General features: G+C 35.6%; 1 protein-coding gene across 8 annotated transcripts in view; it reads right to left on the reverse strand.

The window, feature by feature from the left end:
* The window catches only part of unc80 (unc80, NALCN channel complex subunit), a 152,833-nt gene that overhangs the window by 104,430 nt on the left and 35,744 nt on the right, over window positions 1-12,659 (reverse strand). For all 8 annotated transcript variants that reach the window (XM_067122356.1, XM_067122355.1, XM_067122353.1 and 5 more), the window contains 3 exons: window positions 10,815-10,885; window positions 3,191-3,330; window positions 1,850-1,933 (listed from right to left, as the gene is read on the reverse strand). In XM_067122356.1, the coding sequence (XP_066978457.1) occupies window positions 1,850-1,933; window positions 3,191-3,330; window positions 10,815-10,885 (295 nt within the window). The remainder of the gene's footprint in view (window positions 1-1,849; window positions 1,934-3,190; window positions 3,331-10,814; window positions 10,886-12,659) is intronic.

Here is a 12,659-nt window from a genome sequence, read left to right on the forward strand (position 1 = left end):
GAACACTGCTACGTTTTTTCTGAGACAAATGTGACAGTTTCCTATTTCCCTGAAACAAGAGCACAATTCATGTTCCTGTTACCAATACATTTACTGATTCACTTAGTGGAAACATGCGGCGACTGCGCCGCCTCTTCACCTTCTAAAAGTATGTAACTTAGAAACGCAAATCTGTTTCAGTGAGCTAACTGCAGCCGATTTTCTCAACAGCGACAACAAACAAACGACAAAGAAAACTTAGATGAAAGCGATATGTCAAGTGAGATTTAACTTCAATGAAAACAAGCAAATTCTAAATGTTTCCTAACTTATAGTAGTTACAAGCTTGTCGTTGCTTGCTCTGCTTGCATTTAGAGTTTAAAGGCTAATTTCCTTTGAGAGTATAAAGGCCAACTTTCGTATAAGACTTTTCATATTACAGTAGATCTTACAGTTGCGTATACATCCATCCTGACCGAGTTTAAAAGTATCAAGGTGACTTTTTGTCCAAGATTCTAAAGTAACTGGCAGGTTCTTCTTAGATTAACTTCAGAATATAAAGGCCTACTTTTCACAAAGATTTTAAATGCTGTGTTACCGGACACCTGTAAGCAGGGGTTTCCATAGCCAGCCCACATTTAGAGATTGTAAATGCTGTTTTATACAAATGATTTACAAGCGAGGTCTTCGTAGCTCACTTTCGAAACATAACTGCACAAGATACAAATTGCTGCTTCAAAGTCGACAGTTATAAGCAAGTGATCCCTATGCCCTTTTCATAATATGAAGACTGGTAAATACCCCACAACCAACTTCAACGTGCAAGAATAATTTCATTTGCTTATTTAAAGTTTAGTAAGCGACTAATTCATAGTTCGGTCAACAGATACAGCGTAAGTTTAATGGAATGTCTAGGTTATTCAGCATAAGTTTAATGGAATGTCTAGGTTATACAGCATAATGTCTAGGTTATTCAGCATAAATTTAATGGAATGTCTAGGTTATACAGCATAAGTTTAATGGAATGTCTAGGTTACTTTAATCTCAAACAGAATTCATGTAAACCATATAATCTTAATTTTTCCAATATTCTCTATGTTACTTGCAGTGTAAAAATACAAGAGGCTTCTTTCTAGGTAACCTACTGTACAACTGCCAGCAGGTTGTTTATACTTCACTTTTAAAATAAACCATTCAGTTTTATCAGCAAGCATGTTCAGAAACTGAGTTTTTTGAAGACATGCTACCGACAGCACTTAGACATTTGATTAACTACGTATTGGCCTACATTTAAAAAAATAACGCAGTTGTGTCCTAACTGTAATCAATTATTTTTTTTATACATCAGAGTCCTCATCTCATGATAATGTCTAGGAGAAATTTGTTGTAGTGATGTATTTTCCAAATGTGCAAAGGCAAAATGACACAAAGAGGTCACAGGATAAGAAAGTTAAATGAATACTGAAAACATCAAACAAGATGCTTAATCTGAAAATAATGAAATATAAATATAACTTGTAATTCTAAGATCTACCCATACATGGTAAAAGTTGAATTAAAAACAACAGTTAGTTTCCAGTACAGGCTACATTCTCATTTGTCTGTATCTTTAACTTTTATTCTAATATATTACAAACATTCGAATTAAAAATAGAAATTAAAACATTTCATGCAGACGTTATCTTTCATAAAATATTCCCATAATCCATCGTAGCATTATCAGAGTGCATCTGCTGCCCTATCTTTTTAATATCAACAGGTATATGACTCATGATAAATCACTGGTTTACCATAGCTACTACCATTCACTACTGCCACCTAGTGACAAAGTACGGAAGCTAAAGCGTCATACGTGTGTCATTCCACCTACCACATGCTCCTCTTCCGTGCTGGAAGTCTCTTCGGGAATGGTTTCTGGGAACGTGGCCTCGCGGTTACCACTCAGGAGGCGCAGCTGTTCCAGGAGGCAAGCAGATGCAGGGATTGGAGAAGAGACAAATGTTTGGCACAAGTGGGTGGTCTCAGATTCATGACGTGACCCCGATGCAAATGTTGGGGGGTGTTTTGGAAAGGTGTTCACATCACAAATACACAAAATGAAATAAAATAAATGATAATTTACTCCTCTTGAACCATTTTGTATCAGAGGGGGGGAAAGCCGCGGCTCTCGACAACAGAACCTGGCTTTATAACAACCAGCATGAAATCCTAAGAAAAAATTATTGTGTTTCATGGTGGTACGTGTCGTCTCTGATACAAGATGTTTGCAAACAGGAGAACTGCTCTTGTAAACTACAGCATCAGTTATATCTCATCAGAAACTTCTCAGTGCTTAGTTTTCTGGGATTAATAAAGGCATATACTGTAGTCTCTAGCATAAGACTCTACAGTAGGCAAGTACACATTCGACTTATGCCACAAATGCGGGATATTTCACAATACTACAAAACCAACTCCGGATATGAGCTCTACCATAGATATATGTAAAATATTAATTACGTGGGTAATTAGGTTCAATATGCATCAAATAAAAGTAAAGGCTGGTCACGGAAAAAAAAATCTGCAATGGAAGTCAGAGTCTGAGACGAACAGATTATTGTGAAAGACAAGAGATCAAAGTAAAACAAGGAAGGGCCAGATTAACTTTACTGACAGGGAATAGCAGCCACAGTGAGGTGATTAGTCTTCAAATAGAGTTTTGGACTTTGAAAAACGAAAAGGTTTTTTTTTTATGTTTTGCACCATAACAACTTTTACTTACCTTTCCAAAGTCCCTCCTTCATAATTATCACCAACAGGTTTTATGTCATCTGTCAAGAGTTTGTTAGATTTTCCCTAAACCAAAAATCGTAAGTCATGAGCTAAAATTTATGACAGACCAGTCAACATCTCCAAACGATTACCAACAGCACCCAGGATGCTGTCATCTGTTGTACAGTAATAAGGCTATGAAAAGGATTCCCTCCCCTCAAAATCTGGTAAGAGTAACTGAAACCTAAAAATTTTAAAACCCCGTATTTTTTAAGTCATGCCTGTCCACAGATTCAAGTTACTTTTTGCCAGGGACTCAATCACTTCCTTTCGCTCATGAAGTCTGTTCATGTCTTTCTTCACCTGCATTGCACCTGGCTTCACCTGCTTCATGTCCGCAGTTAACTTAAGGTTTTCCTGGCCTTACTTCGTCAGTCCCTATCGACTGTCAAATACATACCTCCTCCTCGAGCTTGGCAGCGTCTGGCAACCTTGAGTCTTGAGTGGAGGATGAAGAAGGGTCGCTGGGAGGAGGGGTCACTGACCTGCTCTTACCGCCATTCAGAAGGAATAAAAGATTATCATCATCGGGAGTTATTCCTGAAAACGGTAGACGAAATGTTAAAGACTGCGTCATGGATACAGGGAAAACATTCATCGCCAAAACGGCCCAAATAAATCTTAAAGCCAAATTCGTCACGAAATATGTACCCTACCTGACCACAAGCTCAGCTTTCAAGTGATTTAAAACTATTGTTTCGTATGCATAAAAATATTCCTTAGAAAAACAAGTGGTGCTGCTGCTGCTGCTGCAGCGTTTTCTCGTGTAACTTTTAATACTCTGTACCCTCTGAGAGACATCTACCCATTAAAAAACAATGTTTGTGAGACACAGATAAGAGATGTAAAATTTGTGGCAAGCACTGGAAACAGAAGTTGCTGTTATACTGGAAAAGAACGGTTGTTTGACACACTAGCATTCATGGCAAGGCAACATAAAAAACAGACATCGAAAAATACTTTAGTATTGAAGACAGCGTTCTTTGATGCTATTTGTCTCTGTTATACCAAATTGTAACTTAGTCCCATTGCACCCCTAGTTACTGGGTCATAATTCTAGCCAGAATTAATAAAAAAAAAAAAAAAAAAAGACATGTTCTGCCTCCTTGATAAACATCAAATGTTTTCGAAACTGTTAATGTTTACAAAAAGTTTACAAAGTTGACGAACGGTTTATTATTATTATTATTATTATTATTATTATTATTATTATTATTATTATTATTATTATTATTATTATTATTAACCCGATTCATTAAAGATTACAAAATATCTTATATACTGCATTCTATGTAAATGTGTAAAAAATCTATTAGAAAAATTCTGAAATATTGTATTTACGATACGCAAGATTAACCCTTTTTCCATCTCATGCCAGAGGACGTCTCCAAATAAATCATTTGAGCAAATGTGTAACTGATAATTAAATCCTGTTATATTTATATTTTCCCTTTACTTCCTCTTACTTCTTCCTAATGAACACCATATTCTTTGGAAGCTTGAATTTCAAGTCAATGGCCGCTGTGGGCTTGTTCCATATGAATAGGTTTCATCTACTGAATAATAATAATAATAATAATAATAATAATAATAATAATAATAATAATAATAATAATAACAGTTTAAAAATCTTGACTGAAACAAACACAAAACTTATGGGAGTCTTGTACCTAAAATTTAGGGACCTGTCCTACTTAAAAACGCGCATAGTACTCATTTTCTTCGCAGATCCTAAGAGAGATTGGGAACCTGAGATCTAACCAAAATGTTTAGCCTTTGATTAAGTTCACCTCTAATCTAAGAGAGGTCTTAACTCCCTCTGTACTTTCCAATTCCAGTGGCGTCTCAGTTTAAGGGAAATATCTATCATCAAATACTGGAATTCTTGAAAACCTTCTCTACTTCGCAAGTCACAGAATCTATTCATGTCGAAAGAAAAGCTCTGCCCTTAATTACGGAAAAAGGCACTGAGCACCGTATCTTTATCATTATCTTATCATTTTACCCTATTCTCCACATCTTTACCTTTTCCAGATAATTCTTTATTATTAACAAAGAAGTCATACTTTCTTAATGGTTTAATTTACAATATACTGTATACTACAGATGCACTGCCCTAAAATGGAAAACTACAGTCTCTGCAAAATTTTCGAAATTGAGATATGCCACCTATTGGGCTCGTGAAACACTAATACACAAGTTACTGCAGCTTCAGAATGGTGCTTCAATGCTTTCCACGAGTATTTAGGAGGCCCCATTTGCAGTATCTGCAAAATCATTAGTAAGTCAAGGGAGTATCTACCATTTTTCTCAGTTTTGTGTTTTTGCAGATACTGCAGTCTTCCATGAACTTTTTAGCTCCTTCCGTAGAGTGCATAGACATTAAGAATATAAATGAAATCAATAATATCACCCCTGATTTGCAAGGCATGTGAGACTAAGTCACAAAACTGGTTAAACAGAGTTTTCACCAAAGTTAAACGGAAAGAAAATGAACTAAAATCAGATTAGCAAATAACTAACCAAAGCGGCTGAACAGAGATTATCCAACGGAGATTTCTCCAACTTCGAATGAATCAAAATGGCATATAAAGCAAATGAAACAAAGCTGAGCAAACACAATCAACCGAAGGATGAAACGATGAACAAAGGCATAATCAAGCAGAGTTGTAAAAACAGCAACTCAAAGAAAGATGGACAGAGTCAACCTAAATTAAACCAAGAGAAAATGACTCGGGATGAACAAGAACAGAATCAACTTTGGTTTAATAAACAGCAAATCCAATAAAGATCGGCAAAAAGAATCAAAGTTGGACAAACAGAGAATCAATTAAAGTTGGATAAAGTCAACTAAACGGGAAAAACACCAGACAGATTCAATAGTGACTGACAAACAGAATCAACCGAAGACAGACATACAAGGAAATAATTAAAACTGGACAGAGAGACATTTAAAAGTTAGTTATAAGCGGCGGATCAAACACAGATGGAGAAACACAATCAACCAGAGTTGGATAAAAAGACCAACAAAGAAAACTGGATAAAGATAATAAAAAGTAGATGCACAGGAACCACGTAACTCCAACTGCTGAGGACACATGGCCCTCATTTTTGACATCACAACACAGAAGGAAATAAGAAAATTAAGAGATTCTTGCACTAGTGTATGAAGCAGATAAACGGATGACAAACATTTAAAAATAACATTAATACGAGACACCCTGATGTTTCACGGTACTTAAAAGTTAACCTTACAAATCAATCAATTATTTGGATGCCAAGAGGGGAAGCAATTTATGTTATATAGATTTCAAGTCATTTAAAATTAACTTTCTTAAAAATAATGTAAAAATAAAAAAAAGACATTTAGCAATTCTCAAGATTAGCAGAACTACCTATAACCTGAGTTCAACTGATGTGACTATGAAAGCAATTAACTGAAATTCACTCTGGCATAGCAAAGTTTATGCATAACTCTGTAAAATCATCAGTCACAGTATTTTAAAAATAGGCAATAAATCCGACTTAGTAGCAATTAAAATATAGAATACTGTAGACAAATATAATCTAACAGTCATAATTATGTAAATACAAATGCCACAAGAAGCTTTTGACTTCCTGGTTTTCTAAAATGTTTTCTATTCTGAAAATCTTAAAATCAGAATGCGAAATGAATAAAGACACTGAATTATGTTGATAACCCTTATGCAAGCTACAGTTAACCTTAAATCATCAGTGCTTAAAATTAATATTTTCGCTTCAATAAACTTCCAAATTGTCCGTCAACACAATATCATGTACAGTTCTTCAAAATCACTACTATCAAATCATCACAGGAATAACTGGATTCACACTTTCTGTAGCACACTAAAATTACCTCAACATCTACAGAAACCACTCTGATTTCAACTTACAACAAACTGCATTTTAGTTACTTATTACGCAAGACTGTGCGTGCATGCTCGTGTTATGTACAAGTACCATTAGTGACAAGTTTTCTTGTACAAATCCCACTTGACAAGAACTGTATTTTGTTCCTACTTCTACGGATTAATTATAAATACCTGTTGTATAACCTACAATCTACGTTTCACTTCATTACTGCATAATATTGTCATCTACCTCTATGGACTGTGTATATAACCCCTACTCTAACTATAATACACAGAGTGTATCCTTTAAAATACAATTAGGAATAACAAGTATCATCATTTGCATGCACTGGGGGGGAGGGGGGGGCCAGGGGATGCACTGGGTTCAGTGAAATTCAAGACGTACATAAAGAAGGAACAAGATATGAGAGAATTTCCCCAGAACAGTCTTTGGCTTTCTCAAGCTGAAATATATCTCTAAGGACCTTTATCAACATAACCTTTTAATCTAAAGCAACCCCTGAGTTGGGGCCTCTTGGCTGAACCCTTTTCGCTAACTTCTTAACCACAGACGTCTGAGTTAGTTAAAAGGGACCAACATCCAGATGAGCATCTATGAAAGGTTCCTTCTTTATACATTCTTTGGCAAGTGTCGCAGACAATCCTGCTTGTGAACGCTATCTCTTGACCAACGTTGTCTTATGCCGTCCACTGCACTGGAAACCAATTATTTTCAATGCAGCTTCTGGTGTGTTGAATTTTACCTCTGCATGATACTTGCATGAACAAGAACTACTTACAAAAATTGAGATTACTTGTATTAGATCAGAACAATTTTGACCAAACTGGAAAATCAAATACTGAGTTTTGTTTTCATGACAAGTAGCCAAATACTACTTTCTTTTTCACAGTAACATTCATACAGTTTCAGAGGCAAAATAAAGGAGGTAATTGGTTTCTTTTTCTATATATTCCAAAAAAAAAGAACCATAAACCCCAGCGTACATCTGCAACAAAAAATGATCAGTGGTCAAGATTCCACGTGCAGGTACTTGAGAGAATAGATTGCAAGGGGTGGACTGGACAGCCAAACATTAGTATGCAGTTTTCACTATCATGTATGAAAATGAGTACTGTAACTCCTGAAGGCTTAAAAAGGCTAGAGAGTGACATCAGAAGGAAAATGATTAAAGATACTGACCGTTTTTTCAAAACAATGAAAAGAAATTTACAAAATATTCTTCCACCTAAAATATCCAGTGGGTCATAGTTTGGTAAAGGACGTGTGGAATGGTTTTCATGAAGGCGAGGTGAAAACAAAAATAAAATATGGTGAAAGTGTCAGTGAAAACTGTGATAACAAGTGTAGAGAAACTATAATGATAAAAAGTTCAAGAACAAATCTGAAAGAATAATGTTAACATTAAGACTGTATTTTAATACTGCCAGAACGAAGAATAACCCAAAGATCAACTTAAATAAAAAAAAAGTGTAATTACTATATAGATGAGAATGAAGCTACAAACAAGAAATAAAAATATATAAAAATAAAAATCAGAAAAAACTAATGGATGAATGTACAATGTCACTTAGCGAGGTGACCCAACTGTTAGTGCCACATAAGATAAAGGAACTACTATGGGCAAAATCAACAGTGTCGAAAAACTCAGTTTGTGACCTGACCCAGCAGACAGTGTCACATGACAGTGATAAAGTGGACGAAATCAAACCATCTGTGTCGCAAATCGCAGTTAATGGGGGGTGATCCAGCAAGCAGTGTCGCAAGAAAGAGAGAGGGAGAGAAAGAGAGAGAGAGAGAGACCATGGACTCGTGGGGTGCAAAAGACAAGGCTCTATTGAGGGAGGGAGGGGGGAGGGAGGGAGGAGGGTGGGTGGAGGGAGAGGGGTTTGGGTGTGTGTGTGTGTGTGGTGGGAAGCCAGCATCAAAGCAAGCGTTATTTGAGGAGGCTTATGAGAGGAGGGCAAGCACGTATCACATTATTGATGTTTAAACTGTGGTTTACTTATGGAAGGCGTCAATTTGAAGATCGGCCTACCTAGTCGGGCGGCTGTGTGCAACAAAGGGAGAAGAAAAATGTTCAACAATACTCAAGTTAGCAGTACATTTGGGAGATAATCATCTTAAGGAAGCAAATACAGGGCTTTTATATATCTTATAAATAATGCTCAGAAAACCAGGAGAGAGAGAGAGAGAGAGAGAGAGAGAGAGAGAGAGAGAGAGAGAGAGAGAGAGAGAGAGAGGCGGGGGGAGAAAGAGAGTGAGAGAGATTTAATTCTCACGATGCAGAGCGCAGATTATAATCTCCAAACAGCAGGGATAACATGAAATACTTGGCCTCAGGTGGAGGGTAGAAGCAAAGCAATTAGGTATATACAGTTCATGATTCAAAGTACTCAAAGCAAAATATCCAAATATGGGAGTGGACTCCCTGCAATAATCTGTGAGTATAATCTATGAATTACTCCTTAAAATTACCTATTGATGTCTTGTGAAAATGACCTTTATTCCTCTCCTTAAAATATCTTATAATTTACTCCTTAAAAAGACTGTGATTCTTACCATAAAATTACCAAAGAATTTCTCATTAAAATCAACTAAGATTTGTTCTTACAAGTTATCTATGAATTTCTCATATGAGCTATGAATCTTCTTATAATTAATTATAATCTGAAAATCGGGGCTACTGACAAATCAGCATATAGGAGTACAAATCAAGGGTAATGTTTGTCACAATGCTCATGTGACAAGTCTATAACAACAGGTCAACTGGTGGGAACATGCTGACAACTCTATAAGAACAGGAAGTATCAAACGGTGTTTTTTTAACATGTTGCCAACATGTTGACAACATTCGACAAGGGGGGTAAGTTAGTTATGATGACGTACCCAGGAAGTCTGCGTCCATGTCGTCAACATTTCTTACGAACTTATAGTGTAGTATGGAGGGTATAGTGAGGGGGAGTGAGAGAACTACAGAATCCCCACTAACGAGGAAGTAAGACACTTTGGATAGTCAAAATATCTCTGGCGAATATTATATTCTACCTAATTTCCACTAAACTTCCAAAAGAATTTTATGCTCAAGACTAATTAAAAAAATATTGCAAAACGGAATATCAACAAAATTTTTCAAAAAATATACGAAAATATTTTAACATAAAGAAATTCATTCATTCATGAAAATGAAAAAAATTTGAAGTGATAAGAAACTATATCCTAAAAAATAAATAAATAAGTAAAAAAGAAGCACAAAATACAAGCGACCATAAATGAAGCCAAAAAAACTGGAAGTTCTATACTTCATAAAAACTAAAAAACAATTATACAAATAAAAAAGTACAAAAAATTTACTCAAAATCAACAACCTTATTAATGCAATACGTTACTCTACTATTCTAGCTCAGGTAACAAATTAAGCAGGTAAAAGAGCTCAGTCTCTGAATATGAAGGAAAATATTACAAGATTATCTTCTCACTTGAATATTCAATCAAAATCCGAAAGCTTCTAATATCTGTAAGTAAACAAAGGTAAGAATAGGGTTTAATTCTTCAGTAGGAAGTAAAGTGGATTCAATCCTTTTAAACTTTCTTTCTTGATTTGTAAAGAAAGCATAAAACTAAGGACTATAGAGTCTAATCCTTCTCCATGAAAGAAAACAGCCCTGAATAGCAAAGAAAAGTCAAAACCTGATGTTATAACTAAAAGAAAAATCGTATAAAAATCTAATGATTCAGTATAAATGGAAATTGTAGAGTATAATATTTCAACCGGCTTTAGCAGATAAAATCAATGGCAAATCTAGCAACTATTACCTTTCGACTTCCCCAAAGTTGAAGACAGAATTTTCCCATAATCTTTGGAAATACTTTATCCAAGCAATAACTTATTCTACTAATGACCTAAATGAGATGCGCATAAACTCCACACTATCCTGCAGATCTTAAAATGATTAACTATCTCTAATCTACCAACATAGCGACTCCATGACCAAAATGAAAATGCAGATGGACATAATGACTAATTTCATAATGGTTGTCTGAAAGTACTGTATTTTCAAATGACCTCGTTAGTTAGTGGTATAGGTCTGCGTTCATATGAAAACTGGAAAAAAAATGGCGAGCAACCTTACCTCCTCCACCTAAGAAGACATCCCCAAATTGGGTGTTGGAGCGGCGCACCTTCTTGGCCCGGAGAACTTGCCTGACAGACGAAAGGGTAAACATAATGTCATTGACAAACACGGCAGCAAGATTTGTCATTTTCTGGGCATTTATGTGTGAACTAAAACGCACATATTTCGGAGTAAGTCAAAACGAGTTCGTGAGGAGTGCCTTATGTATATTAAGTATAGTATACATCGTATTAATTTTTGTGCCTAATGGATTCCAAATACTTTGGTAAGGTTATTGCACTGAATTGAGTGTATAATTCGGATACATAGTTTTTAAAAAAATTTCCGGATTTGGGTGTATAATTTGCATACACAGTTTTTAAAAAAAAAAATTCCTCTCTCTCTCAGATTTGCCTGTGAACCACGCAACCTCCAGTTTTATTTCTGCCTCACACAAAATGAAGACACCAAAAACAGATGTTTCGATCAAAAACAATAAACAAAATATCGATGTTATTCAATACAATCTCAGCAAAAACTTTCATTTCTCTTCCTTGCTTTATAAAAGGCACTAAACTATATTACCAAATGAAGCAGAGCTGCAGTTTGCTTATCTCTAGTAATTCCTCTTCAGTGCAGTACATCCGGCTCATTGAGGGGCTTATTCACTCTTGTATAACCTCCCAAACAACAGAGACTCATCTACCACTCAGTTCTTCGGAAAATTAAAGTTCTCTTTCAGTCCTACGACTATACATAGGCACCCTGTTCTCTCAAGTCTGACATAGAATGTAAACGTCTCTTTAGATTATTTCAAGAGAATTTACGTGGATCTTTAATAATCATACATAAGAAATACCCTGCTTTGCTTATCATAATGCCTCGAGCTACATTATTAGATATGACTGTACTCACATCATTAACCAGGTAAATCCCAGTTTTTTTTTCGTTTTCTGCAGAATTCTGGAACCATTACACTTTTTTTATTGCCCATTTATCAATAGATCTGAGTTTTACAGATGCATGGGCAAACAATACTCATGTTTGTCTTTGCATGTTCCTCTGTTAGTACAACAAAAGCATTATAGTAATCTAAGTCATCAAAGTTAAATTGTCACTCTAGCTTTAAAGTTTCCATTGTGATATTCAACAAGAAGCAAATCAACTGTTTCTACTGCTTGCAACCTACTTTCATGGGTTTAAAAACATCTACTGTACATATGTCCGTGAAGTCTGTTTCATTTATTTTCATTCATTTGTACTACATACTACCTCAATATTTCAATAAATTACTTACGCCTATCATACTAAGATTGTGCAATGAACTCAAGTTCTATCAAAATGGAGAGCTATTTCAAAGATATGTAATGGTTTGTGAATTAAATACTACCAGTATACTTTGCAAAACAAACCGTACGGTAAAAACTAAACCAAAGCTGATGCAAAATCCTGGGAACTTAGCTCCTTCCCCTGGGAAAGATATAACCCCATTCATTATATTTGCTGATCATTAAAAAACCAAGATGACTTCCACCTGTCAACTGTGGACCTAAATTATCAACTTCTTTTGACGCATTATTTTATCGGTCAATACAAATTCTGCGTCCATGTTGAGTAAGAAACCTTCAATATCAACCTTGAAGATCAAATTGTTGGCGCAATGCTCAAGCACTGCGCAAAAACCTGATCGCATAGACTAGCATTGAGGTCATTTAGTCCTGACTTGTGTTTACACAAGCAAAATTTCATAGAAAATACCAGTGAAATCAAAGAACCACTGGCCTTTCGCTCTGGCGACTCTTTAGATTAACCACTTGGATAACCAACCCAACATCTACACAGCAAATGAATTAAAAATCTGTA

This window comes from Macrobrachium rosenbergii, chromosome 20, assembly GCF_040412425.1.
Source record: "Macrobrachium rosenbergii isolate ZJJX-2024 chromosome 20, ASM4041242v1, whole genome shotgun sequence".
Classification (NCBI taxonomy): Eukaryota; Metazoa; Arthropoda; class Malacostraca; order Decapoda; family Palaemonidae; genus Macrobrachium; species Macrobrachium rosenbergii.